Source organism: Felis catus, chromosome E3 (genome assembly GCF_018350175.1).
Source record: "Felis catus isolate Fca126 chromosome E3, F.catus_Fca126_mat1.0, whole genome shotgun sequence".
In the NCBI taxonomy this organism is placed as follows: domain Eukaryota; kingdom Metazoa; phylum Chordata; class Mammalia; order Carnivora; family Felidae; genus Felis; species Felis catus.
The window spans coordinates 39,203,131-39,228,272 of record NC_058383.1 but is presented as its reverse complement, the minus strand read 5'-3'; the positions used below and the strand labels follow the sequence as shown (position 1 = coordinate 39,228,272).

The window sequence follows — 25,142 nt, the reverse complement described above, 5'->3', positions numbered from 1 at the left end:
CCTGCTTTCATGGAGCATGCATTCCAGAGGGAAATCAGATCAAACAAGAAGTAAATAAACAGCACGTTCAGTAGTTTAATGACGCATGAGGGAGGCATGCCACAGCAGGTGCGTGGGCTGTGAGCAGAAGCCACTTCTGTCCCTTCTGGATCACAGCCAGGCCCGCGGCGGGGCAGGGGAAAACGGGAGATGAGAGGAGACAGGGAGACCTTCGCACAACCTTGTCCTCATGAAGCTGGGCTCCTGCTCGGACGGGAGGGGTTGGGGCAGGAGACCCGGCAGGTGCAGGCTGTAGACAGGAATGTGGAAATCATCAGTGTGTCCGTGCATTTCAACATCAGAGACCAAGTGAGATTGCCCACGGGGGAGTGTCAGCCGAGTCCCGCTGGGATGTTTAGAGGTGGGCAGAGGAGGGGGAGCCCGCAAAAAAGAAGAAACGATGCTCTGAAAGTCCGAGAGCAGACAGCTCCTCAAGGACAGGAGGGCACGTGTGTGTGATGCCTGACAGTTGCCCCGTTTGCTTCCCAGCTGGTGCTGATCCCTCCCCTTCCGGTGGGAAAGTGACAATGGTCAGGAATTTAAAACTTCTTCTCTGGAAGAATTTCATCTTGAAGGTGGGTAAGGTGGTCCTTGGAGCCGTGGGCATGTCCGGGGTGGGGGACTGAATGTTTATGTCACGCTGGCATCTAGTAACTGATTAAAGAAAAAATCAACAACTGTACTTGAAACGGGGCCCGTTCCTGCAAATAAGCCAGGTTCCCACTGGAATTCCGCAAACCGTCATCACTGAAGTTTGCGTCATCATTACTGGTTTCTCGCCGCTGATGTCATGGAAAAGTCCAGAAAGAGAAGCCATTTAGTTCATTCTCTATTTTCTTCTTTTTTGTGGGTTGTGCAGGGAGGCTGGGGGTGGGGGAGAATGAAAGGGCTTCTTAAATGGAAGAAACGTCGCCGTGCGGCGACTTAACACTCGCGTTCTCATGCTGCTTTCCTTTCTGTTCCAGAAGCGGAAGACTCTGATAACAGTGCTTGAAATCCTAATGCCGCTCCTCTTCTCCATGATCGTCATGTACCTGCGTTTAAACAGTTTGCCCAAGAAAATACCTCCTGTCAACTACCTGGCCATCAATGTCAGTTTACTGCCAGACTTCCTCTATTTTCCTACTCACGCCAGATACCAACTGGTGTATGTCTCTTCCGAAAGCGAAACGTTGAAGGCTATCACTGAAGCGGTGGGGAAATCCTTTGACGTTGAGTTTGAAGGTGAGACGTAACGATGGGGTAAGGACAGGGAGGGAGGGAGGGCAATTTTATAGAGTTTGAGGCTGTTTCCTGAGGGTGCGCATAGTCGTGATTCCGTATCTGGGGTCTCCAAATCCTAAAAAGTCTGTGGAGGTGACAGCTGGGGGAAAGCCGCCCACGAGGTCTCTGATTGCCGCAACCACGTTCTGGCGACTTGGGAGATTCTGAGTTAGTCGTCCGTCTGTCTCTCCTCTCATTTTAATCATTCTAAGCCAGTCTCTGCATGCAGCCAAGAAGGTCTCTCAAAGGTCCGAAAGGTCTGGCCAGCCTTGTGCTTCTGCCCCTCTGGTGGCTTCCACTGCACCAGTAGTCCAGGGTCTGGCCCTACCCCTGCCTCCAGGCTCCATTCAGGGGCACTGGGCAAGCTGCCAGCCGGGCTTTATTTACATTTCTCAGCTGCGCCTTCGTCTCTCTCTGCGCCCCTTTGGCTACGGTCAGAGATCTCGGATTCACGGTTCATCACGCCGCCACTTTGGGCTTTCTGTGTCAAGTCTGCGGTGGACAAGCCTGCTGGGCTCCACCTCCCTGAGGGCAGAGGGCCCTGTCCGTTTTCTTCATCACTGGGCCTCCTTCATGCCTGGCATACACTCGCTGCTCAATACATATATACTGAATGAATAAATGCATTCGTTAATGGAGTTAGGTAGATACAGTTTTTCGAAACGCGGAATCCACAAGATGTGGAGTCATGTTCCAAAATTGCCATGATTGTAATATATGCTTTTGTAAAGGTGTTCTAATAATACATAAGGTACCGAGTGAAAAGGAAGGGCTCTCCTCTCCCAGCTCTGAGTGCCACTCAACGCAGACAATTCTTTTAAAGGCCCTCAGTGGCAACATGCGTGGGGGCCGCTGTTTTGGGGCTTTGTGCTTGCCTGGCAACCTAAAATACCATTCTAATTCTACTAGTACGAGATTGGAAACAAAACACAACAGAGAAAGCTCCTCTTGGGAGGCTGGAGATGATACGGCGGTGCAGGTGAAGGACACGACTTGCGAAGTAGGATGGCGGCCTGGGGACTGGGGCGGGGGGGGGGGGCAGGTGGGGGCCGCGGCGGGGCTGGGGGTGGGGTGTGGCCGCCGTGAACGAGGCTGAAGGAAGCGGGGGGTGGGGGGGGAGAATGGTCCGAGCGAGGCTGGAGTGTCTGCAGGAGACTCGCACGCCTCCCCCAAGTCTTGGGTTTTCCTCCATGTGCGCCAGGCCGCCCGCGTGGCAGGGGTTTGAAGAGAAGTTGTCTGGCGCGATCTGTCTCTTCCTCTGGCTGCTCTCCGGGTCTCGCAGGGAGACGGAGATGAACCTGGGGCCTTGGACTCCTGTCCGTGAGCAGCCCTCCGGCTCCCTAAACATCCGGCCTTTGCATATGGCCTGGATCCCCACCTCACTCCCTGGGACCCCTCGGTCGCCTCCACGGAGAAGAAAGCATTTCTCTTCTGTCTTCCCTTAAGATCCTACCTCGGGCACCGTCTCCCTCCTCGTATGGGGTGTCTCGAGGCGTTAATTCTGTTTCATTACCTCCGACTCACTTCTTACCTCATCGCTGTTTATACTCTGTCCTTGGCGTCGCCGGTTCCAGGGCTTTCCTTCCAGGCTTCCTTCTGCGCGTGCACGCTATGCCAGGGACACTTCAGGCCTCCGCCTGCGGGAGTCTCCGGGGCTGAGTGCCGCGGTTCCGGGACCTGCCACTGCTTCCGCCTCCGGCCGCTTCCGCCGCCACGCTTCTCTCTGCGCGCTCTGCGTCCCCGGGACAGACGGCCGTCTGCCTGCCGCTCCTCCTTCTCTCCTTATTACATAACTGCACGTGAAATAATATAAGGTTTAGAGTGAAGTCAAGTTCTCACCCCAAATGCCACTTCGCAGAATTCTTTGCTAGAAGTTTAGAATGTATTTTTCTGGAATTTAAACGTTAAAAAAAGAAAAACACAAAAAATAAACCTTAAAATTTCAATAAAAGAATAAGAACGATGAACACCAGAATTGTTTGCATTGACATTTTCAAATCACATAATAGGATAAGAAATAAAAATTAGATTTTGCTCTTTGGGGCCATTCCCCTAAGTAAATCCTACACCCTGGAAGGAAGGGCAGTGGTTTGAGGAGCTCTCCAAACCATGACAGACATCTGTTTTCCCTTTTGATGATCCTCACAGCCTGTTCTTTCCCTGGGGGGCTGGACCACTCTCCTGCCGTCAGCCCTTGGTGCCTCCTCCTTGGGCGCAGGATGACTCCCGTGGCTACACCACTCTGCACTTCGTGGTCCCCTTGCTACCGTGACTTGTCCAGGGATGACACCTAACTCAGCCAGAGCCAAGGAAACACTGGGATGTTTCCCGGAAATTTCTGGGAAAGAGATTACTGCTATTTGTTTCTGGTAACAGGGCAGACTGCGTTATGTTGGCCTGTTGAAAAACATACGCTGGACAAATATTAAAACTATGTTCTTGAAAGCAATGAAGAACCAAATTGATAGTAAGAAACTATCTAAACAAACAAACAAATCTAGGGTACAAATTTTGTTTCTTGACCCAAGAGGTGATGACTTCGCTGTGAACTTTATAACCGCTCATTAGAACGAACGTTTGTGTTTTGTACACCTTCCTGTATGTATGCTATTTTCCTCAATTTAGCCAAATGTTTATGTACATGTGTGTGTTTAAAAAGAAACATAAATATGGCTAAGGAAACAAACTGTATAGAGGAAGATAGGAAGATTCACTCATAATCCTATTCCCCAGATATGTCACGATGCAGACTTACCCAGCCGATCTGAAAAAAGAAGAGGACTGAACAGAACTAGAAATGAAAATAAAATAACGTAAAACTCAGCTGCAGCTAAAAGTAGTGACCTCCCCCCCCCCACTACCACCGAAGGGGCTGAGGACATCGGGGGAGCGGGAGCAATGCTGAACCAGGGAGAGAAAGGATTTCCATCTCTATCACACAGTTGGAGACTGGATTCAGTCGCAAATCTTGTGGACCAAGTGATTCGTTTTGGCTCCCCCCCCCCCCCCCCCCCCCCCCCCCCCCCGTCCAAGAATGGGTTTTGTTCTGATGAAAAGTTAAAGTTCAGTCTCATTGAGGAGCCTTTCGACATGCCACATAACCTCCAGCATCATTGGAGATTTTTATCATGAGTCGGTTCATTTGAAAAAACTCCATATTCTCAGAGACGTTTGAGAAAATGCTGCCACGCCAAAACAAAACTGGACTCCCATGGCACGGAGATGTGGTCAAAGGAACAGGAAGCGGACTTGGAAATTTAGATCAGCGAAATCGCTCCCAGGGAAACGACCGAGTGGACGCGTGTGATGGCTGGGAGACAAGGTCTGGGAGGCGCATGACAGTGTCCAGCAACAGGATGAAGAAAAGGGGAAGCGAGAGCGACCGCGTCCCACCCACCCACGAGGGTTTCTAAAAGGAAGCAACTGGACACACAGAGGGGAGGGGACAGAGCAGTTCACAAAAGGTTCCCACAAGAGCGGCTGTGTCTGTGAGGTGCGCAGTCTCACCACTTCCTAAGAGGACAGCAGAAAGGGACAACCGTGTACGTGCGCTAGTGACTTCTGCGCGGAGATAAAGGCGCAGAAGCCAATGAGCTCTCAGAGAAGACACCCGGCTGGCGGCGAGGAGGCGGAATGATGCGGTGATGCCTTCCACATTCTGAGCAAGAATTACTTTCGAGGAGGATCCCGGATGACAGCCTCACCACACGCGAGGGCCGGGGACCGGAGCAATTATTTTTCTCATCAGAACAGCTACGTTTGTCTGTGATTCTGTCTCCCATTTCGGTTGCCATAGCCACGCAGACGAGCTATGGATGGCTCCCCATCAACATGGCCAAGGGCGAGTTCCACCTCCTGTGGCCCTCAGCGCCGCCCAGCTGGAGGGCCTGGGACGAGAGATGGCGGGCATTCAGACCGTTGTCACCGCCTCGCGTGGCTCCCGGCCATCGAATGTGCTCATGTGTTCACAGAATGATGGAGGCAGGTGTGTGTGTGGGGGGGTCTTGCGGCCCCTCCGGCACCGGCTCAGGGAGGCGGGGATGGGGGGGCAGCCTGCTTGTTCACAGGACTTTTCTCTCCGCAGTCCTAGGCCATTCTTCAGTGCCTTTGTTTGAAAATTACATACTCCAGGATCCCAAAGCCGCCTTCGTGTTGGCTGGAATTGTCTTCGATCACACCTTCAATGACAGCAAGCAACCCCTGCCGCTGAAGGTAAGGGCATCCGGTCCCGGAACGGCCTCACCATGCTTCCCAGGCTCGCGCGTGGGCCCATTAGGGAGTCTCGCCACCTGGGCTGCCCCCTGTCTCCCTGTGTCTGCTTTGCCACCTGGCTGCCTTTCTTCCGGAGGAGGTGAGAAAATGCTCCCGGTTTCACTGCCTCCAACCTGGCCCCGGGGCACCTCCCAGTGTTCGGGTTCCTCGCAAGAGAGGCCTGCCCAGGGAGACCTCAGGCTGAGAGAAGGGGACCACGAATTCCAGCTGCTTGATGGCAGACTGGATTCCGGCTTGGTAACCACTGGCTCTCTAGCTGTGGGTGGGGCGCCGACATTTCCGGGCCTCAGTTTCCCTACCGGTGTAGCAGGAGTACTAGCAGTTCCTAACTCAGCTGTTGCGGGCATCAAAGGAGTTTGTGCCCAGAACCGAGCTGGGGATGGAGGCACTTTCCAGAAGGACTGGTTGTGGTTGTCATCAGACCACCACACTAATCACACGGGCTCCAGTATGGTAGGTCTGTCTGTCTGAGGACAAGGCAGTGGCTCCCATTGGGGGCGGGGAAGCCGCTCGTGTGTAGCTTTGGTGTCGTCCTGTGCCACCTGATGATTAATGGCTAGAACTTGCATGGGGGTGTTGGCAGCTGGAGACAGACACGTTGATAAACAACCAGCAACGCTTTTCGAGCACTAACAATTGCCAGGCACACCCCAGGGACCATCTGACTTGATCCTACAGTGCCTCTGGGGCAAGTGCTGTTAACCTCATCCGCGTTGTACGGATGAGAAAACCGAGGCAAGAAGGTCAAGTCACCCGCCTGAACCGCCACCGCCATTCGGTGAGAGGTCTGGGGTTTGGGTCCTGGTGGCCCGGCTCCAGTGTCCGTGCTCGGAACCACCTTCCTGAAGGGGGCTCTCCTGGGCAGACCGCTGAGTGCTCCTCGCAGGGGAGGGAGGGATCGGCCTTCCCTCCAATCACAGCTGGCGGCAGACACGAGTCCTGGCTGAGCGTGGGGACCCCGTGACCCAGGTCGTCCTCTCTTTATCCCCTGCACGTTAAGTACCACCTGCGCTTCAGCTACACGCAGAGGAACTCCTTAATCACGCTGCTGACCTCCAAACAAGATTATGTGGACAGCTGGGGCACATCCTTCCTCTACCCTCCCAACCCAAGCCAAGAGCCCCGGGCCTTAGGGCATTCGGACGGCGGACTCCCTGGTGAGGAAGCCCCAACGATTAGGTCTCGCCCACACACCCGTGCCTCTCGCGCTGTCACTGCCGTCTGAACCCTTGCTAAGCTAGCAGCTCAAAAGACGCTGAAGGAGTAACGTTTAGAAACGTATCACTGAGTAAAACGCTTTCATTCTAGAGGAAGTTAAAGAGCAGTAAGGCTGTGACACTGAGCTGTTTGAGGGAGGAGGGGGGGCATTTTACGGGAACAAGGAGGGCACGTCCCTTCTTTTTGTCTCCACACGTACTCACGTTTGCATATATACCTGACGGTCTTCAGCTCTCTGCGGGCCAGGGGAGAAGCCGTGGGGCAGCTCGGAGGCCTGGCCTCCACGTCACTGTAGACCTGGGGTCTCTCTCTTTGTGCGGGGTTCGGGGAGACCTCCCTGGTAGGGAGCGGACAGCTCTCAGGAAATCGAGCAGACAGCGTGCACCTCCCCGGAGGTGCAAGCCCAGCGAGTGGGAATGTAAACCCGAGGGCTTATCATTCCATGCGATTCTAGAAAGGATGCCAATGGTTCTGCAGTGGAAACACTCTGATATGCTGTGAAGACTCCGTGATAGTTCCCGGAATTTTATTATCAGCAATTTGTTCCTCCCTTTTTCGTGCTGACAGATCCAGGGGTCTGTGTAGGTCAAGGCCATCGGGAGACCGTGGTCACCTCCCCTTTACTGCTGGGTACCCCACGCTGGCTCTGCCCATGTGGAGGGCCGGTAACCCCTGCTGGGAGGTGGGGCCTTTAACTCTTACGAGGTCCCCACACCGGGAATCTCTGCCCTCTGACCTATTTTTCCCAAAAGCTGACCTTCGCCCACCGACTACACTGTATGAAAATAAACGTTGCCGGTGGTAAAGTTTGGCTTTGAGGCTTGGCAGCAAAATTCAACGACCATAACCCTCGGACCACAGCAGTAACAGCTCAGACAGAGGTCCCAGTAGGTGAGGGGGCGCGTGTCTCCCAAGTCCTTTGCATTTAACCATTTCGCGTGTCCTGGTGACCGGAGGTGCAGAGCAAGCACCCTCTCCCTGAAGCCCGAGCGCTTAGGGGAGAGGATGCGGCCCCACCGTGCAAGAGCATGGCAATGGACACCCCTTGTTTTGTGGGCTCAGGATGCCTTTGCCCTGTTTTCTGATAAAAGACACCATCACAGCCACAGGGGGCCCCTGGGGACACTACTCCTTCTTCCCCGTGGCGGCACGTGGACTCCAGGGAGCCCGGCCCGCTCCCGCCCGATCGTCTCCAGGAATCGTTAGCCACGACCCGCCTCACTCAGCGGGTGTTCTGCACCTCCAGTCTTCCGAGTCTCTTATGCTCGGGTGTCCGCTGTTCTCTCACGCAGGATACAGCAACGAAGGCTTCCTGGCCATCCAGCATGCGCTGGACAAGGCCATCATGCACTACCACGCCCACAATGGGACGACCGAGATGTTTGAGGGCCTCAGTGTGTTTGTGAAGAGGTTCCCCCACGGAGCCCACATCCAGGACAGGCTCCTGGTGACCCTTCAGAATGAGTTCCCTCTTCTGCTCATGCTCAGCTTCATCTGCATCGAGCTCATCATCATCAATTCCATTGCCCTGGAGAAAGAGAAAAAACTGAAGGTAACCCCCCCCTCCCCGTCATGGGGTGCGAGCCTCTCGCGGGGCGGGGATGTGTACAAGCCCTGATGAAAAATGACCCGGGTGGGGATGAGGCCACGGCAGGGACGAGGCTGCATGGGTGTTAGAGGGACCTCCCCCTGAGGGATGGACGGCGGATGTCGGACGGTGGTTCGTCATTTGACTTGCTTACAATGTAGGCGATGCCGTCTGCTGTGACCACGTGAGTCCTTGCTTTTGGACTTGCCCACGGCGGCTGTTCAGAAGATGCCTGCGGACCGACTCCCTGATGAGCGCACAGGAGAGGATGTCCGCCCAGGATGAGTCGCTCTCTCGTGGCTGCAGCCGGGAGCCCAACCCAACACAGGCTGCCCCGAGAGTCTCTCTGCCTGCCCGCGCTCTCCTGTTACCTGTCTCCTCACCTTTTGCTCTCGGTAGAGACTCTCTGCCTCCTCACTTTAATTTTCTTCTCCTTGGATTGCTTCTTATGACTGTATATAGAAATCGCCTGCCGGAGGCTCCCCAGACCTTGCGTGGCCTCACCGACCATGCACGGTTTGCTCCGTCTCGTGCACTCAGCACCGTCTGAGCGAGGCCACCTGCGAGGCCGCGGTGGGTGTGTGGCGCTGGCAGCGGTGGGACGCCGGGCTCCTCTGCTTTCTCTAGGAGTACATGTGCATGATGGGAGTGGACAACTGGCAACACTGGGCTGCCTGGTTCATCGTGTCCTTCGTCTCGGCCCTCCTCGCCGTTTCTTTCATGACCGTCCTCTTCTGCACACAGGTGCGTGTCCGGTCCCTCCGCACACACTAAGCGGAAGGAAGGTGGCTGCGGGAAGGGCGGCGGGGCTGAGACTCGACAGAAGATGAGAGCACATCCAGGGATGCGCTCTTGGGGCAACCTCAGGTGGTATTTGCGGAAACTTTGCGGGCATCGGGCACTGAAGCTGCACCATCCGGGAGAGCCTTGACGGCCTTCCGTTCCTGGGGCTGCAAGTACTGGACGCGGGTGTGGTTAATTTCGTCAGGGAAGTGGGATTCGTCTCCTAATTAAAGTATTTTACAAACTTTAAAACATTACAACTCCGCAAATAGTTGAAAACAGTTGTTGTAAAAGATGGAGAACGTCCTCTTAGGCCCATCCTACCGTGTTAAATTTTCCTCCGTGCTGCCATGGAGATCTGGTGTTCCAATTTGCTAACTTGCATCTGATGGCTAAATTATAATCCACCATGTGGATAAATGAAGACTTAGCTTCTAAATTACCCAAATTGGGGCACTTTGGATAAAGGTAGGCAAGAAAACCCAGACCACATGGCAAAATACATAAAACAAAGAAAACGGCCAGAAAGCGTTAAAAAGAGGAGACGTGAGGTGTCAAAAGAAATAGCATAGTTATTATAAGAGCGACAATGAAAAATGGGATAAAGTCTCTTATTAAAGCAAAAGAGATTCACATTGGATCAAAAATCGAATTCAGACGTATGCTCTCTTTAAAAAAGATACACGTACAGAGCGTAATTTATAAAAGGTAATGGATGCTGGATCAAAGTTATGCCTTAAAAAAAAATCAAGATATGTTGTTTAATTTAGACTAATCTTGTGGTTTTAAAACAATTTCTGCATTGTTCTGGGGCCCCTGGGTGGCTCAGTTGGTTGAGCGTCTGGCTCTTGATTTTGGCTCAGGTCATGATCCCAGGGTCGTGGGATCGAGTCCTAAGTCAGGTACCATGTGGAGCATGGAGCCTACTTAAGAGTCTCTTTCTCTAATACCTAAGAAAGTGTCTTCTTTAAAGCCTTGGCTTCAATCATAGGATTTTTCTTCCCCCTCTGTATCCCCTGTGTAGTATTAAACCACATCATGTCTGATCCAGAAAAAAAAAAAAAGAGTCTTTTTCTCTCTCTCTCTCTCTCTCTCTCTCTCTCTCTCTCTCTCCCTCCCCCCCCCCACTGACCTCTCCCCCACTCATGCTCTCTCTAAAATAAAAAATAAAACAAATTCATTAAAATAAATAAATAAATAAATAAATAAATAAATAAATAAATAAATAAATAAAAGTTCTGCATTGTTTTCAGGGTATTTTATGCCTCTCCTCATTCTTTCCACGTAAAAACAATGTGTGTTTATGACTGCCCCATAGGTGAACAGTGTGGCGGTGTTCAGGAACAGCGACCCTAGCTTGATATTTGTTTTCCTACTGTCTTTTGCCACGGCCACTGTTTTCTTTGCATTCATGATCAGCACATTCTTCCAAAAAGGTGAGTCCTGATAAAATTCTCAGTCGGGGAGTGTGTGTGACTTCTTTTTCTGGTAGCATTGCTATTCCAGTTACGTGCATCATTAATTATTATTTCTCCAAAGCCAAGTTTTCACCTCTACGGTTGGTTACTTTAGCAGTAGAGCAGTTCCATTCCCCATTGAAGGCTTAGGGAACTGTCTCTATATACGTATATCTTTATGCCTCATTTGGCTTCTAAATGTCATTTCAAACGGAAGCAAATGGTAAGTCCCAATGTGGAAGGAAATGAAGGGTAAGACATCCAGTGCAGACAGGTGTCCAGGTCTTGATTGTGAGTTGGGCACAATGATAGGGTAGCTTATAAGACACCACAGTAAGAGAGGAATTCCTGGGACTTTGGTCCTGTCACAGGGGTGTTACCTCTAAAACTGTTGGTACAGTTGCTGAACTACTAGAGGCAAAAATAACAGGAAATGGAGTCAAAGTCAGAGTGTGGGATAACTGAGTCCTGATTCAAATAGAGAGACGGAGGTAAAAACATGAATGGAGGACGGGTCCAGCAGGTGGTAACAACAACAAAAAGGCTTAAAAGAATTTGGGAAAAAATAAAAATGTGGTATAAATGAAGCCAGGCAATTTATTGTTTACATTGGTGAATATTTGACATCAGATACCATGTTCTAATATGTGGGCCCTGGAAAATATGGACCCTGCCAAGATGGGGGTGGGTTCTTTGGGAGGCTGACTGGGCTTGGACACTATCTCCTGATTCAAATTCTCTACCTAGTGTCCCACTATCCCTCAATAGCTCAAGGTCAAGCATGGCAGGGGGGATGGTCAAGGAAGAGAGTTACGTGGATACCTTAGAGCATAAGTATCAAAAGGATGCTCAAAAGCTAAGGTTAATGTGGTACAGAAGGTTGAAACCCCCAAAACTGAGCTTGCGTTCACACACAAGAAATAAGCACAGGCTGGAAATAAAAGACAAAACCAATGAGGTCAGAAGCACAATAAAGCAGGACGAGAGTAGGAAAAAGTCCCAAGTGAAGGCAAATATATACTTACGCAACTCAGAGTCTACGACCAATTGCTTTTTGATGAAGGGGCCGAGACAATTCAACAGGCAAGGAATAAGGAACAGTCTTTTCAGCAAAGGGTGCTGGGAGAGCTGGATATCCACGTGCAAAAGATGAAGTTGGACCCTACATCACATCATGCACAAAATCAACTCAATATGGATTGTAACTCCAAATATAAGAGTTAAAACTACAAAATCCTGAAAAGAAAATACAGGCATAAATCTTTGTGATCTGGGGTTAGGTGGTGATTTCTTAGACATGACACCAAAAGCATAAATCATAAAAAAGCAGATGGATAAATTGGATTTCCTCAATGTTAAAAACTTTGTGCTTCAAAGGATACCATCAAGAAAGTGAAAAGACAACCACAGACTGGGAGAAAACATCTGCAAGCACTATATATCATAAGAGACTTGCATCCAACATAAGTAAATTAAACTAAATTAAACTAAACTACAACTAAAAATAAAAACAAAAATATTCCAAACTCATTCTACAGGCCAGCGTTGCCTTGATACCAAAGCTGGAAAAGACATCAGACCAAAAAAACTACAGACTAAAATTCCTTATGAATACAGAGATGGAAAAATCATCAACAAAACACTAGCAAACTAAATCCAACAGTATATTAGAATGATTACACACTATGCCAAGTGGGGTTTATCCCAAGAATGGAAGAATAATTCAACATATGAAAAATAATGAAAAAGCATGTGACAAAACCCAGTACTTTTCATGATAAAAAAATTTTAACAAACTAAAATTTAAAGGAAGTATCTCAACCAATAGTGAGCATTTACGAAAACCCCACAACTAACATCATATTCAATGGTGAATAATTGAAAATATTCCCCCTAAGATCAGGAACAAGATAAGGATGCCCACTTTCCCCTCTGTTATTCAACACTGTACTGGAAGTTCTAGCCGGAGCAATTAAGAAGAAAAAAGAAACCAAAGACATGTAACTGGAGAGGAAGAAGCAAAACTCTCTCTATTCAAATGTGACATGATCTTATACAGAGAAAATCCTAAAGAATCCACAAAAAGAACTTTGAATCCAGAAACAAATGAATTCAGCAAATTTGCAAGATACAAGGTCAACACGCAAAAATCAGTTGTGTTTCTATACACGCACAGTAACCATCCCCAAAAGGAAATCAAGAAAACAATTACACTTAAAATGCCATCCAAAATAAAATACTCAGGAATAATTCTGACCACAGAGATAAGAGACTTGGTAAAAGAAATCAAAGATGACTTATTGGAAAGACATCCCATGTTCATGGATTAGAAGACTTAGTATTGTTAAAACGGCCCTATTCCCCCAGATTGATCTACAGATTCTATTCGGATCCTATTAAAATCCCAGCTTCCTTTTTCTCATAAATGGACAAGATGATCATAAAATTCACATGGAATGGCAATGGGCCTTGAAAAGCCAAAACAATTTCAAAAAAGAATAACAAAGTTAGAGGACTCACACTTCCTGGTTTTCAAACTTACTACAAAGCTGTAGGGATCAAAACAGTGTGGTACTGGCATGAACATAGATAGACTGATGGAACAGAATTGAGTGTCTAGAAATAAGCCCATACATCTAATAGGCAATTGATTTTGACAAGGGTGCCATGACCATGTAATGGAAAAAGAACAGTTTCTTTAACAAATGGTGCTGGGACAACCAGATAGGCACTTGGACTCCTACCTCACTTCATTCCTTAGATGGCTGAATACTATTCCATAATATGGACAGACCACATTTGGTTATCTTTTCATCTGTGGATGGAAACTGGGTTGTTTCCACCTTTTGGCTAATGTGAACAATGCTGTTGTGAACATTTGTGCACAAGTGTCTGAGTTTACTTTCAATTCCTTTGGGCATACACCTAGGAGTGTAGATGCTGGATGATAATTCTATTTAACTTTTTGAGGAATTTTTGAGGAAGTAGCAAACTGTTTTTTGCAGAAGGTGCAACATTTTACATTTGCACAGCAGTACATAAGGGCTCTTTTTTTTTTTTTTTTTTGAGAAATACCTGTTCAAGTCTTTTGCCCATTTTTCACTTGCATGAAAACGGTTTGCACAACCAAACCGTTCTGTTGGTGGTGAATTGTATGAGTTACTTATGGACTTTGAATATTAATATAATCTTCAGATATGATTTGCAAATATTTTCTCCCATTCCATGGGTTGTCTTTTTACTGTCTTGATAGTGTCTTTTGATGCACAAAAATTTTAAATTTTGTTAAAGTATACTTTATCTCTTTTTTCTTTTGTTGCCTATGCTTTTGTCCTTATACTAAGAAACCAGTGCCAAACCCAAGGTTATGAAGATTTCTCCCAAGGTTTCTTCTAAGAGTTTTATAGGTTTAACTCTTATGTTTAGAACGTTGATCCATTTTGAGTTAATTTTTGCATATTGTCTAAGATCAGGGTCCAACTTCATTCTTTTGCATGTAGATATCCAGTTTTCCCAACACCATTTGTTGAAAAGCTACTCTTTGGGGCGCCTGGGTGGCTCAGTTGGTTGAGTGTCCAACTTCAGCTCAGGTCATGATCTCACAGTCTGTGGGTTCGAGCCCTGAGTCAGGCTCTGTGCTGACAGCTCAGAGCCTGGAGCCTGTTTCCAATCCTGTGTCTCCCTCTCTCTCTGCCCCTCGCCCACTCTCACTTTGTCTCACCCTCTCAAAAATAAAAATAAAAAATAAAAATAAAAAAAGCTACTTTTTCCCCATTGAACAGCTTTAGCATCAATTGAAAATGAATTGATCATGGGGCGCCTGGGTGGCTCAGTTGGTTAAGTGTCCAACTTACTCTCAGGTCATGATCTCACAGTCTGTGAGTTTGAGCCCCACGTTGGGCTCTGTACTGACAGTTCAGAGCCTGGAGCCTGCTTTGGGTTCTGTGTCTCACTCTCTCTCAAAAAATAAATAAACATTAAAATTAAAAAAAAAAAAGAAAAAGAAAAAGAATTGATCATGTACGTGAGGGATTGTTTCTGGGCTATTCCACTGGTGTTTATTGGTCTAGACTTTGAGAGGAATTGATGTTCATTCTTCTTTAAATGTTTGGTAGAATTCACAAGTGAAGTCACTATGGTCCTGGGATTTTCTTTGTTGGAACAGAATGCGAGGGGCCTATGGGGCACCATCCAGTGTACTAATATACATATTACTGGATTCCCAGAATAAAAAAAGAGAAAGGGGAAAAAAAAAAAAACACCAGAAAGAAATATTTAAAGAAATAATGACTGAAAACAACCCCAATTTGATGAAAGACATGAATCTACAAACCCAAGAATCTCAGTGAACTCCAAGCAGGATAAGCTCAAAGAGATCCACACCAAGAGTCATTCAGATTGTCAAAACCCAAAGTCAAAAAGAGCATTGGTGAAGGCATCAAGAAGAGGCTCCTCGTGTACAAGTGAACCTTGGTGATATCAATAGCTGATTTCTCTTCAGAAACTACAGAGTTCAGAAGTTAGTGAGATGACATTTTAAATCCCGAGGGGGTTAAAATTCAACCAGGAATTCTATACCTGGCAAAACCCCTTGAGAATGAAGGTGAAATTGAGACATTTTCGGACAAACAGAAGCAGAGAGTGTCCATTGTTACTGATGGACTTGCCCTACAAAAATTGACAAAGGGAGGTTTTTGGGCAGAAATGAAAAGCCTCCAGACAGTAACTTGAAGCCATAAAAAGAAATACAGACCACCAACTGGTGAAGACACCTTAAGCCAGCATCACTGTCCTTTTGGTTTGTAAATCATCTTCTCTCTCCTATATGATTTATAAGCAAGTGCATGAAAATATTCATGAATCTGCATTAATGGGCACTTAACAGATGAAGATATGATCTGTCACAATAACAGTTTAATTTTTTTTTCAACGTTTATTTATTTTTGGGACAGAAAGAGACAGAGCATGAACGGGGGAGGGTCAGAGAGAGAGGGAGACACAGAATCGGAAACAGGCTCCAGGCTCTGAGCCATCAGCCCAGAGCCTGATGCGGGGCTCGAACTCACGGACCGCGAGATCGTGACCTGGCTGAAGTCGGACGCTTAACCGACTGCGCCACCCAGGCGCCCCTGTCACAATAACAGTTTAAAAGGGGGAGGACAGAGATGTCTGTGAGCAGAGTGTATGGTACTGAAGGTAAGTGGTATTATTTAAACTTGGTTGTTATAAGTGTAAGGTTTATTATTACATAGTTTTGACTAAACTATGCGTGTTACTTTCCTGTTGCTGAGGTAACAGCTTACTGCATACTGAGTGGCTAAAAATAGCACATATTCATCATCTTACAGCCAAGTCTGAAATGCATTTCTCTGGGCTAAAGCATCAAGACTTCCTCAGGGCTGTGTTCTTTCTGGAGACACGAGGGGAAAATGAGAACCCTTCCCAATGCCTGCATTTGGGGGCTCATGGCTCCTTCCTCAGTCTTGGGTGCTCTAGCTCCTTCTGACTTCTGATTCCATCACCTCCCCTCACTCTGGCATTCCTAACTCCCTCTCCTGAGGGCCAGTGGCGTTGGACCCACCCAGATAATCCAGAATAAGCTCATCTCAAGATTCTCAATCACCTCCACAAAGTCCCTCGGGCTCTGTAAAGTCACACCTTAATGTTACGGCTTTTGGGGGGGGGGGGTTAGGATTGGACATCCCTGGGAAGCCTTTATTCTGCCCACCGCAGCACATAAACAACTGGAAAAATAGTGAAGTGAGAAAAGAAATTATTGAAGCAATTTCTCAACATTGAAAACCAAGAGAAATAAACGTTTTCAAGTTGGGGGGCTTGAAAAGAATCACTTCACAAAGAAAGGAATTACTGCAAATGCTTTTAAAACATAGTGTTTCAGGGAGCCTGGGTAGCTCAGTCGGTCAAGTGTCCAACTTTGGCTCAGGTCATGATCTCATGGTTGTGAGTTTGAGCCCCTCTTTGAGCTCTGTGCTGACAGCTCAGAGCCTGGAGCCTGCTTTGGAGGCTGTGTCTCCCTCTCTCTCTGCCCTTCCCCTGCTCACGCTCTGTCTCTCAAAAATAAACATTAAAAATCTTTTTAAAAAAAGAATAATGCTTGCAATGGGTTGAAATATGTAAAATATAAAAACCCTTGATCATGTAACAATCGTGATTTATAACGGTGCCCCAGGAAATGCCTCACTAGCAGCCCCTGGAGGTGGCTAGGGCCGCCACCATCACACCCTGTTACCACCACAGGCAGGAAGGCACGTCCTGGCTCCTGGCTGCCCTCCAGATCGTGCCTCCCGCCCGCCCAGCCCCTTTGAAGAGGAGATTGTCATGTGAGCAAACCACACTCTACCTCTTACCGAAGCCTCTGCTGCCCCCTGTCCTTGCCCACATTCATGGTTGTTGATCCTGCCTCATCTCCTCTCAGACCCCTGGCTTGCTCTCCCAGTGACCCTGTGCCACCCCACATTGGTGCTCCCACGCTCCCACGGGCATCCCCTAAACCTGAGCCAACAACTGTGTGGTGGCCAGAATCTCAGCCTCAACAACCCCACTCTTGACCCCCCATGTCTCTGTTTAGCTCCCCCGTCTTGCACCCACCTCCCCCAGTAATTCTTTGACCCCCATCAAGACGTCTGATCCATTGGCCCCAGTGTTTTATCACTACCCATCACCCCATCGTGTGCCTCGCCCCGCTCGGAGCCCCTGGCCTGTCCCTACTTTGACTCCTGTGACGTATACCCACCGGCTCTCTGTTGAACTCGTATTGCAAATCCTCAGCCCTGGTCACACCCAGCTCCCCGCTTACCCTGCAGCAGAACCTGGCCGGAGAAACACTCTCCCCTGTGTGGACCAGTCTCTTTATTTAGGCCTCTGGTTCACAGATTCGCTGGCCACCGCCCTGCAGACCACCCACATTCCTTTGTCACTTTGACCCGCACCTCTCTGGATCAGCAATTTCAAACCTTTTCCCAACCCTCCAGTGGATGCAGCCCTTCTCCCTTCTTCACTGAGGCTGGAAGTTCTTGCTCTGGCCTCACAGGGCCGGTTTTGCACCCTCGTGTGGACCCTGACCTTGAGCAAGTTAACAGACTGTGCATGCGTTTTCCCTTCTGTGAGACTGGAAAATTACAGTATTTACAACTTAGTTAGAAGGATCAGGTAGGGTATTGCACGTCAAATGCTGACAACACTTGATGCGTGGTAAGAGCTTAGTAAATCCTAGCAATGATTGACACCATTTACAAAAGAAGAAACTGAGTCAAGTTATACAAGATCCAAGGTCAGCCAGGTTCGGTGAAGGGCCCACTGCTGTCTCAATGGGGGCTTTTTCCATTACCTATGCAACTTTTAGGACCGGTTCCCTGTTCTCTCCACTTCCCGGAAGTCAAACGCCTGCACTCAACCTGAGCTCCTGTCCCACGCTCCAGCTGGATTGGCCTTCTCTCCCAATCTGGAGCCACCATGCCAAGAACCTGGAAAAACTCGAGTCCTTGACCCATAATCTACTAGCTCCATGCCACAGGGCACATTTATTCCATGTGGCTAAACCTCAGTTTCCTCCCCTGTAAAACAGGGAGGGCAAGGGGGTTATGGAAGAGTCTATAGAGAATGCGCAGGTCCCAGTACTACATCATGTCCCACTGCCCGGAGGAGGTCTGTACCGTGAGGGATGGTGTCAGTGCCGTCTTGGGCAGTTAGACATTGTGCCTTCACGGACAGATGGATTCGTGTTTTTTTTTTTTTTTTAATTTTTTTAACGTTTATTATTGAGAGACAGAGAAAGACAGAGTGTGAGCAGAGGAGGGGCAGAGGGAGAGGGAGACACAGAATCTGAAGCAGGTTCCAGGCTCTAAGCTGTCAGCACAGAGCCCGACGCGGGGCTTGGACTCACAAACCGCGAGATCGTGACCTGAGCCGAAGTCAGACGCTTAACCAACTGAACCACCAGGCGCCCCCGGATGGATTTGTGTTTTAAGTGCCACAGATGCCCTTGGTCTTTTGATAGCGAAAGTGCAAAATTCCTGAAAAGACGGCTTCTCTTGGAGATGCCGAGGCCCCCACAGTCCCCACCCCCGCCCTGCCGTGGCGGGAAGGGGCTTGTGTCGCACGTGGTGCATCAGTGACAAAACCCTTCTCGTTTCTTCCCGCAGCCCACGTAGCCACTGCCTCGGGAGGAATCATCTTCCTCACCTACCTCCCATACCTGTACCTCACTTTCAGCTACTCCCAGAGGACCCACTTCCAAAAGATTGGCTTTTGCCTGCTCTCGAATGTCGCCATGGCACTGGGAGTGCGATTTATCTCCATATTTGAGATAAGAGGTGAGTCCCACCTTTCTCCAAGGGACGCTGCCTCAATGCCCTGTCACCGCTGACGGGCACGGTGACCTGAGTTCCCATGAGAGCCTCACTGCACTCTTCATTCGGCGTCCTGAGCGTTTCCGACCTGCTCGAGGCTACGGTAGGTTGTAGGACACGTTTCACACCACACAGCTCGCAGTGTGGTTTGGGAGCAAAACTAAAGCGTATTAATGATTTAGGAGATGATAGGACCATGCAGTCGTACAGATATAAAAGATACAGAGTTATGGTGCGCCTGGGTGGCTCCGTCGGTTAAGCGTCCGACTTCAGCTCAGGTCATGATCTCATGGTCCGTGAGTTCGAGCCCCACATCGGGCTCTGTGCTGACAGCTCAGAGCCTGCAGCCTGCTTTGGGTTCTGTGTCTCCCTCTCTCTCTGCCCCTCCCCTGCTTGTTCTCTCTCTCTCTCTCTCAAAAATAAATAAAAACATTAAAAATTAAAAAAAAAAGAGATACAGAGTCATGATTCGATTTGGTTCACACTTTCAGAATTTTATGGATAAACGGAGTGCTGTCTACATACATCATGTTTGAGGCTCACAGCCTTCAGGGTCCATCTAGGGGACTTCCCATCAATGGTGTCCTACTTCCAACTCCCACCTTTGGAAGTGCACCCCCAAGTTTTCATCTGTCTTGCGTTCTGGGGTCGGAAGGATCCTTCCGAATGCCAGCAGTCACAGCAGAAGATTGCAGCTAGCATATCAAAGTGTAGGGACCAGCTGGCCTCAGTAGGCTTTCTGCATGAGGCCGTCCTACATTTCCGCGGCACGAAGGTGATCTGCTGTGAACACTCCAGCAAGTGTCTTCGCTGCTCAGTGTTGGCTTTTATCACCAGAGTCCTGGTTCCAGACACTACGGCTTGGCTTAGCAGCAGCAGGGATAGGAATTATATGTGGGACCTAGGTTATGCGTCCTCTTAGGGCAGTTGGGATTACCTTCAACAACCTGCTCAGAGGCACTATCTATCAATAAATGTCTTTAGGTTGGGATGGTCTAAATGGGTGAAGGGTGCTTAAAATATAATGGAGGGTGTCAAGTTGACCAGAATTCATTGCAGGTGAGTGGTTTTCTTTAACAAGGCAGTGACGAGACCACACTTTGCAAACGACAACGGGGGAAAAGTAGGTTTAAAACGGTAGCTCCGGGAGCACCTGGGTGGCTCAGTCTGTTAAGCGTCCGACTCTTGATTTCAGCTCAGGTCGTGATATCATGGTTCATGAGATCAAGGTTGGTGAGATCAAGCTGCATGCTGGGCTCAGCGCTCAGCAGGCAGAGCCTGCTTGCGATTCTCTCTCTGTCCCTCTCTCCCTGCCCCTCCCCCCCACTCTCATGTGCACACTCTCTCTCTCTCAAAATAAATAAATAAGCATAAAAAATGGTACCTCCGATTTCTTCCATGTTAGTGAGTGAATAGGGGAATTTTACAGAGCCTCTCTGTTGAAAGCGGGGGGAACTTGGGTGAGCAGTTGGGCTGGACGAGCTTGTGGGTTTGTTCCCATGCTGGGATTCTCTCGGGGAGAGACTGAAACGACACTCGGCAGGGCTACAATGCGGTCCTGACAGCCGTGGGGGTCCGAGCATCCTGGGTGGGCATCCTGGGTGGGCTGAGATGGCCCGGCTCCCACGCCTCTGCCTCCTGCAGTCACTGGGAGTGGACCACCCAGAAAAGGCTGTGAGGAGGCTGACAGCTGAAAGCCCGTTGGCTGCAGCATGCCCGGCAGCTGAGGTGACAGCTTTCGTGAAGGGGGCGGGGCAGGAAATTACATCCCTGTGTCCTTATACCAACCCCTGATACACGAGACGGCCTTGGGGAAGGTGCCGTGGTGCTGGCTGTATCGTGAAAGAAAAACAAAGGAGAAAATGGCCCCCGCGAGCCTGTTACAAACTGGTTCTCTGTCGGAGCTGCAGCCCGGGTCACCCTGCAGGGGCAGTCCAGGGACCCTCAAGCAGCAGCCCAGGTGCCCGGCAGAGCTGGCCTCACAGGTTTTCAAGTACAAGGCAGTGAAAAACATACGGAAATAAACAGCCATGGACAGGAACCAACAGAAACAAGACAAAGTGAAAACAGATTCACAAAGTCCTCACATTTTGGTATTATCAAATCACAGATTATAAAACAATAATGCTCGTGATAGGTTTTTCTTTTCATAAGGCAGGTTTGAAAATATCTGCAAGCAATGAGGACGCAATACTCCTTGGGGGAAATACAAAATACGACCAACCAAGGAGCAAACTTCGTGGATGGGTTACCAGTCGATTCAAAACAGAGGAGGGAGAATTATGACCTGGAAGGAGGCGAGAAGAAACCATGCAGAAGGCAGCAACGAGGACCAAAAGGATTTTAAAACGGCAGGAGAGCTGAAAACTGACGCAGGGAAGAGTGTTTTGCCTCCGTTTAAGCAGAGATCCGGCAGGAAATGAGAGAAGGGGCAGAGGAAATGCATCTGAAAAGAGGGTGCCCAGATCTGTCCCCAAACTCAATGTCAGGAAGCCCAGCAAACCCCAGACGAGAGTAATAAGAAATCTACACTAGGCACATCAGCGTACAACGGAGCACAGCAGATGGCAAGAGAAAAATCTTGAAAGTGGCCTGGGGAGCAAAAAGAAAAACTGCTTTTCCACAGAGCCACAGTGGGGGCCTGAAGACAGTGGCTTCATACACGGGCTGTGTAAAACAACTACAGCAGCAGCAGCAGTGGCGGCGGCGGCAACGGAGATTCCTTTAGGTTTTATTTTTTTTAACTTTTTAATGTTTATTCATTTCTGACACAGAGAGAGTGTGTGTGCGTGCACGCAAGCGGAGGAGGGGCAGGGAGCAGAATCGGAAGCAGGCTCCGGGCTCTGAGCTGTCGGCACGCAGCCCGATGCCCGGCTCAAACCCACAAACTGTGAGATCATGACCTGAGTCGAAGTCAGACGCTTAACCGACTGAGCCACCCAGGCGCCCCTAGGTTTTTGTTTTTTGGGTTTTTTTAGAGAGAGAAAGAGCGCGTGCATGCAAGTGGGGGAGAGGGGCAGAGAGAACCTTAAGCAGGCTCCAGGCTCAGCTCAGAGCCTGACGCGGAGCTCGAGAGCTCGATCCCACAACCATGGGATCATGACCTGAGCTGAAATCAAGAGTCGGATGCTCAACTGACTGAGCCATGCAGGTGCCCTCCCTTAGGTTTTTATTCTTTATTTTTTTAACAGGTAAAATTTTTTTAACAGGTAAAATTAAAGTGTATAGGAGGGGCTTTAGAGGGGATCATGTCAGAACCCAAAGGGAGTAAATACCTTCCGGAAGGAGAGTAAAGATAATTAAGTTTAGACTTTGCAACATAAAGCAGACCTGGTGATTCATTACTGAGCCAAGCAGGCCAGAAGCAGTGGGTAACTTTTAAACTTATTAGAAGAAAGAGTAACGAAAGGTTGGCTGAGTCCAAAAGCAGCATAAAAGAAGAGAGGACTTTGGTCATACGCCCACCTCCACGGCGTGGGGGCTGGAAGTCGGGGCGCAGGACGGGCACACCCTGTTCAGAACACTCTAGATGGGATGGACATGGCGCAGACCCCTCCCGCACGCACCTTCTTCCTGAATATAATTAGATAAATCGTGGGAGGAAGTCACAGCTAACCCCTACCTGATCCAAACTCTAGACCTGAGCCAAAGTTGGACGCTCAAACGACTGAGTCACCCAGGCGCCCCCTCAAATTAAAAAAAAATTTTTTTAATGTTTATTTATTTTTGAGACAGAGAGAGACAGAGCATGAACAGGGGAGGGTCAGAGAGAGAGGGAGACACAGAATCGGAAGCAGACTCCAGGCTCTGAGCTGTCAGCACACAGCCCGATGCCTGGCTCAAACTCACGGACTGTGAGATCATGACCTGAGCCGAAGTTGGACGCTCAACCGACTAAGCCACCCAGCCGCCCCCTCAAATTTAAACGAAAGTACAGAGAGGCAAGAATGGCCAAAACCGCTTCAGGAAGAGCAAGATGGGAAACCTTGTTTTTCCGGACATGATGATCTATCAGAGAGCAATCATAATTAAGACTGACAAAAAGACTGATAGAACAGAAAACCCAAAGCCAAAGGCACAGGTGAAGGTCGGCAGTGACGCCGACCCCCGGCAGTGGGGGTCAGTAAATGGTGCTGCAGGGACGGGAAGGCCTTCTGGGGAAGTTGAAACTGGACCCGCAAATCACAGCACCCACAGGGGTCAATTCCAGCGTCAAAACTCTGTAACGCTCTTGGCGATGATGATATAAAAGAGAACACTCCTATCCTTGAAGCGGGAAAGATTTCTTTTTTTTTTTTTAATTTTTTTTTCAACGTTTTTTATTTATTTTTGGGACAGAGAGAGACAGAGCATGAACGGGGGAGGGGCAGAGAGAGAGGGAGACACAGAATCGGAAACAGGCTCCAGGCTCTGAGCCATCAGCCCAGAGCCCGACGCGGGGCTCGAACTCACAGACCGCGAGATCGTGACCTGGCTGAAGTCGGACGCTCAACCAGCGTCAACTGCGCCACCCAGGCGCCCCAAAGCGGGAAAGATTTCTTAAACAAGACGCAAACTAAATGACCGTAAAGGGGGGTGGATCTGACATCGGGGCAGACTAGCGCTGCGCGAGGATGCACCTGCTCTCGAGAACCACATGGGCTCAGTGTCCACTGCAGCCTTGGAGTCCGCCCTGAGCCCTGCGAGATCTGATTGTCAGGCACGGTGGAAGGCGACGCTCTCGTGTGGACCAGTCGCGGGATCGCCTGCCAGGAAGGGCCTCGGAGGCCACCTGGCCCTTCTCCCCACGGCAGCTCAACTCAGCCCAGGTTCCTGGGGTGGGGCGTGGGGGGCCCTGACGCGCCGAATGGGAACAGAACCTCAGGTGCTCAGCAAGCACTTTGAAGTCTGAGGAACAGCGATCTAGCCCGTCTGTATGCTCGCCCGCCCGCACTCGAATCTCTCCCTCGGCGTTGCTGGTTCCCGCCACCGCGAGCCTGCTGGCGGACACTCAGTATCTCGGACGCTTTCAGTGAGAAGCCTCGGCCACTTGCACCCAGATTAGACACTGGGCGCCACACAGGCTACTTTCCTCCCTACGCGCCCAGGACCTGGTCCCAAGCCAACTCCTCGGTACCTTCCTGTATTTGTGGAACAGGGATGTGTGATCGCCCACAGCACGCGAGGCCCCGGGGCAGACGCTGCAGATACAGTGATGGGTGAACAGTTAACTCGGGCAGGTTCACAGCACAGAGCCCTACCCTCTCCGATCGCAGTTAGCTCAGGGTGCCGGGGGGATGGGCACATAACCCGGACGGGGGAGGGGTGCAGGGTAAGGAGACCCCTGGGCAGCCCTCACTTCAGGTGAGAATTAGCCCGGCGGACAAGGCGGGTAACAGGTGCGGAAGCGGGGAGGCGTCTTGGATGACCGCGTCCCTATTCGGTGCCAGTGAAAACACTACCGCCTTCTGGTAATACTGAAAATGTTTTGTCGTGTGGGAGACACTCACAGCTCTAGCTTTCCCCCCTCCTGTGCCTTGCGTTCGTCCCCTGGCGCCCCAGACATCAACTCTGCAGGCCTGCGGGCGGCGGGAGCGGGACGTCCTGCCGTCCGGGTGCTGACTGTGGCCCTTTCTCCGGGCAGGCACAGGCCTGCAGTGGAAGAACGTGGGCGGCTTCAGCGGGGAGTTTAACTTCTGCCAGGTGCTGCTGATGCTTCTGCTGGACTCCGTCTTGTACGGCGCGGTGGCCGGGTACGTGGAGGCCGTCCTCCCGGGCGAGCATGGCGTGCCCAAGCCCTGGTACTTCTTCGTCATGGTGAGTGCGGGCGCCGCGGCTCTGCAGACCGACGCAGACCGTCCACGGCCTCCCCCCGATACCCTCGCCCGTCGTGGCGGTGTCCCCGATGAAATCCCAAACCCCAGGACACCTAAGCTGGGTCCTCTAAGCCGGATTCACCCCGGAACCTATCAGCTTGAGGTCACCAGGGGAGCACGATTAACGCCCCGCCAGCGGCCCCGTTGTGAAGGGGGTGACCCTGTCTGACGTGCACGGGCACTCACTCTGGGCCTCTGCGCGGCCGCCCTGCTGGCCCTTCCCAGAGTGTGGACAAGCGCCCGCCCGGTACTTCTCCAGGCCTCGGCCACAGGGAGCCTCCCGGCACGCCGCGAGCCT

General features: G+C 50.0%; 2 protein-coding genes across 2 annotated transcripts in view; both read left to right on the top strand.

Moving 5' to 3' along the window:
* Window positions 1–1,281, top strand: LOC123382507 (ATP-binding cassette sub-family A member 17-like). The gene is made up of 2 exons (XM_045047521.1): window positions 1–614; window positions 1,005–1,281. The coding sequence occupies exons 1-2, from the start codon at window positions 498–500 to the stop codon at window positions 1,272–1,274; spliced, it is 387 nt and encodes a 128-aa protein (XP_044903456.1). The 5' UTR covers window positions 1–497; the 3' UTR covers window positions 1,275–1,281.
* Window positions 1,277–25,142, top strand: part of LOC101081185 (ATP-binding cassette sub-family A member 17-like) — a 75,636-nt gene continuing 51,770 nt past the window's right edge. Inside the window, exons 1-8 of the mRNA XM_045047651.1 lie at window positions 1,277–1,281; window positions 5,171–5,287; window positions 6,544–6,731; window positions 8,085–8,344; window positions 9,008–9,124; window positions 10,482–10,599; window positions 18,783–18,953; window positions 24,613–24,785. Of these exons, the coding sequence (XP_044903586.1) occupies window positions 1,277–1,281; window positions 5,171–5,287; window positions 6,544–6,731; window positions 8,085–8,344; window positions 9,008–9,124; window positions 10,482–10,599; window positions 18,783–18,953; window positions 24,613–24,785 (1,149 nt within the window). The remainder of the gene's footprint in view (window positions 1,282–5,170; window positions 5,288–6,543; window positions 6,732–8,084; window positions 8,345–9,007; window positions 9,125–10,481; window positions 10,600–18,782; window positions 18,954–24,612; window positions 24,786–25,142) is intronic.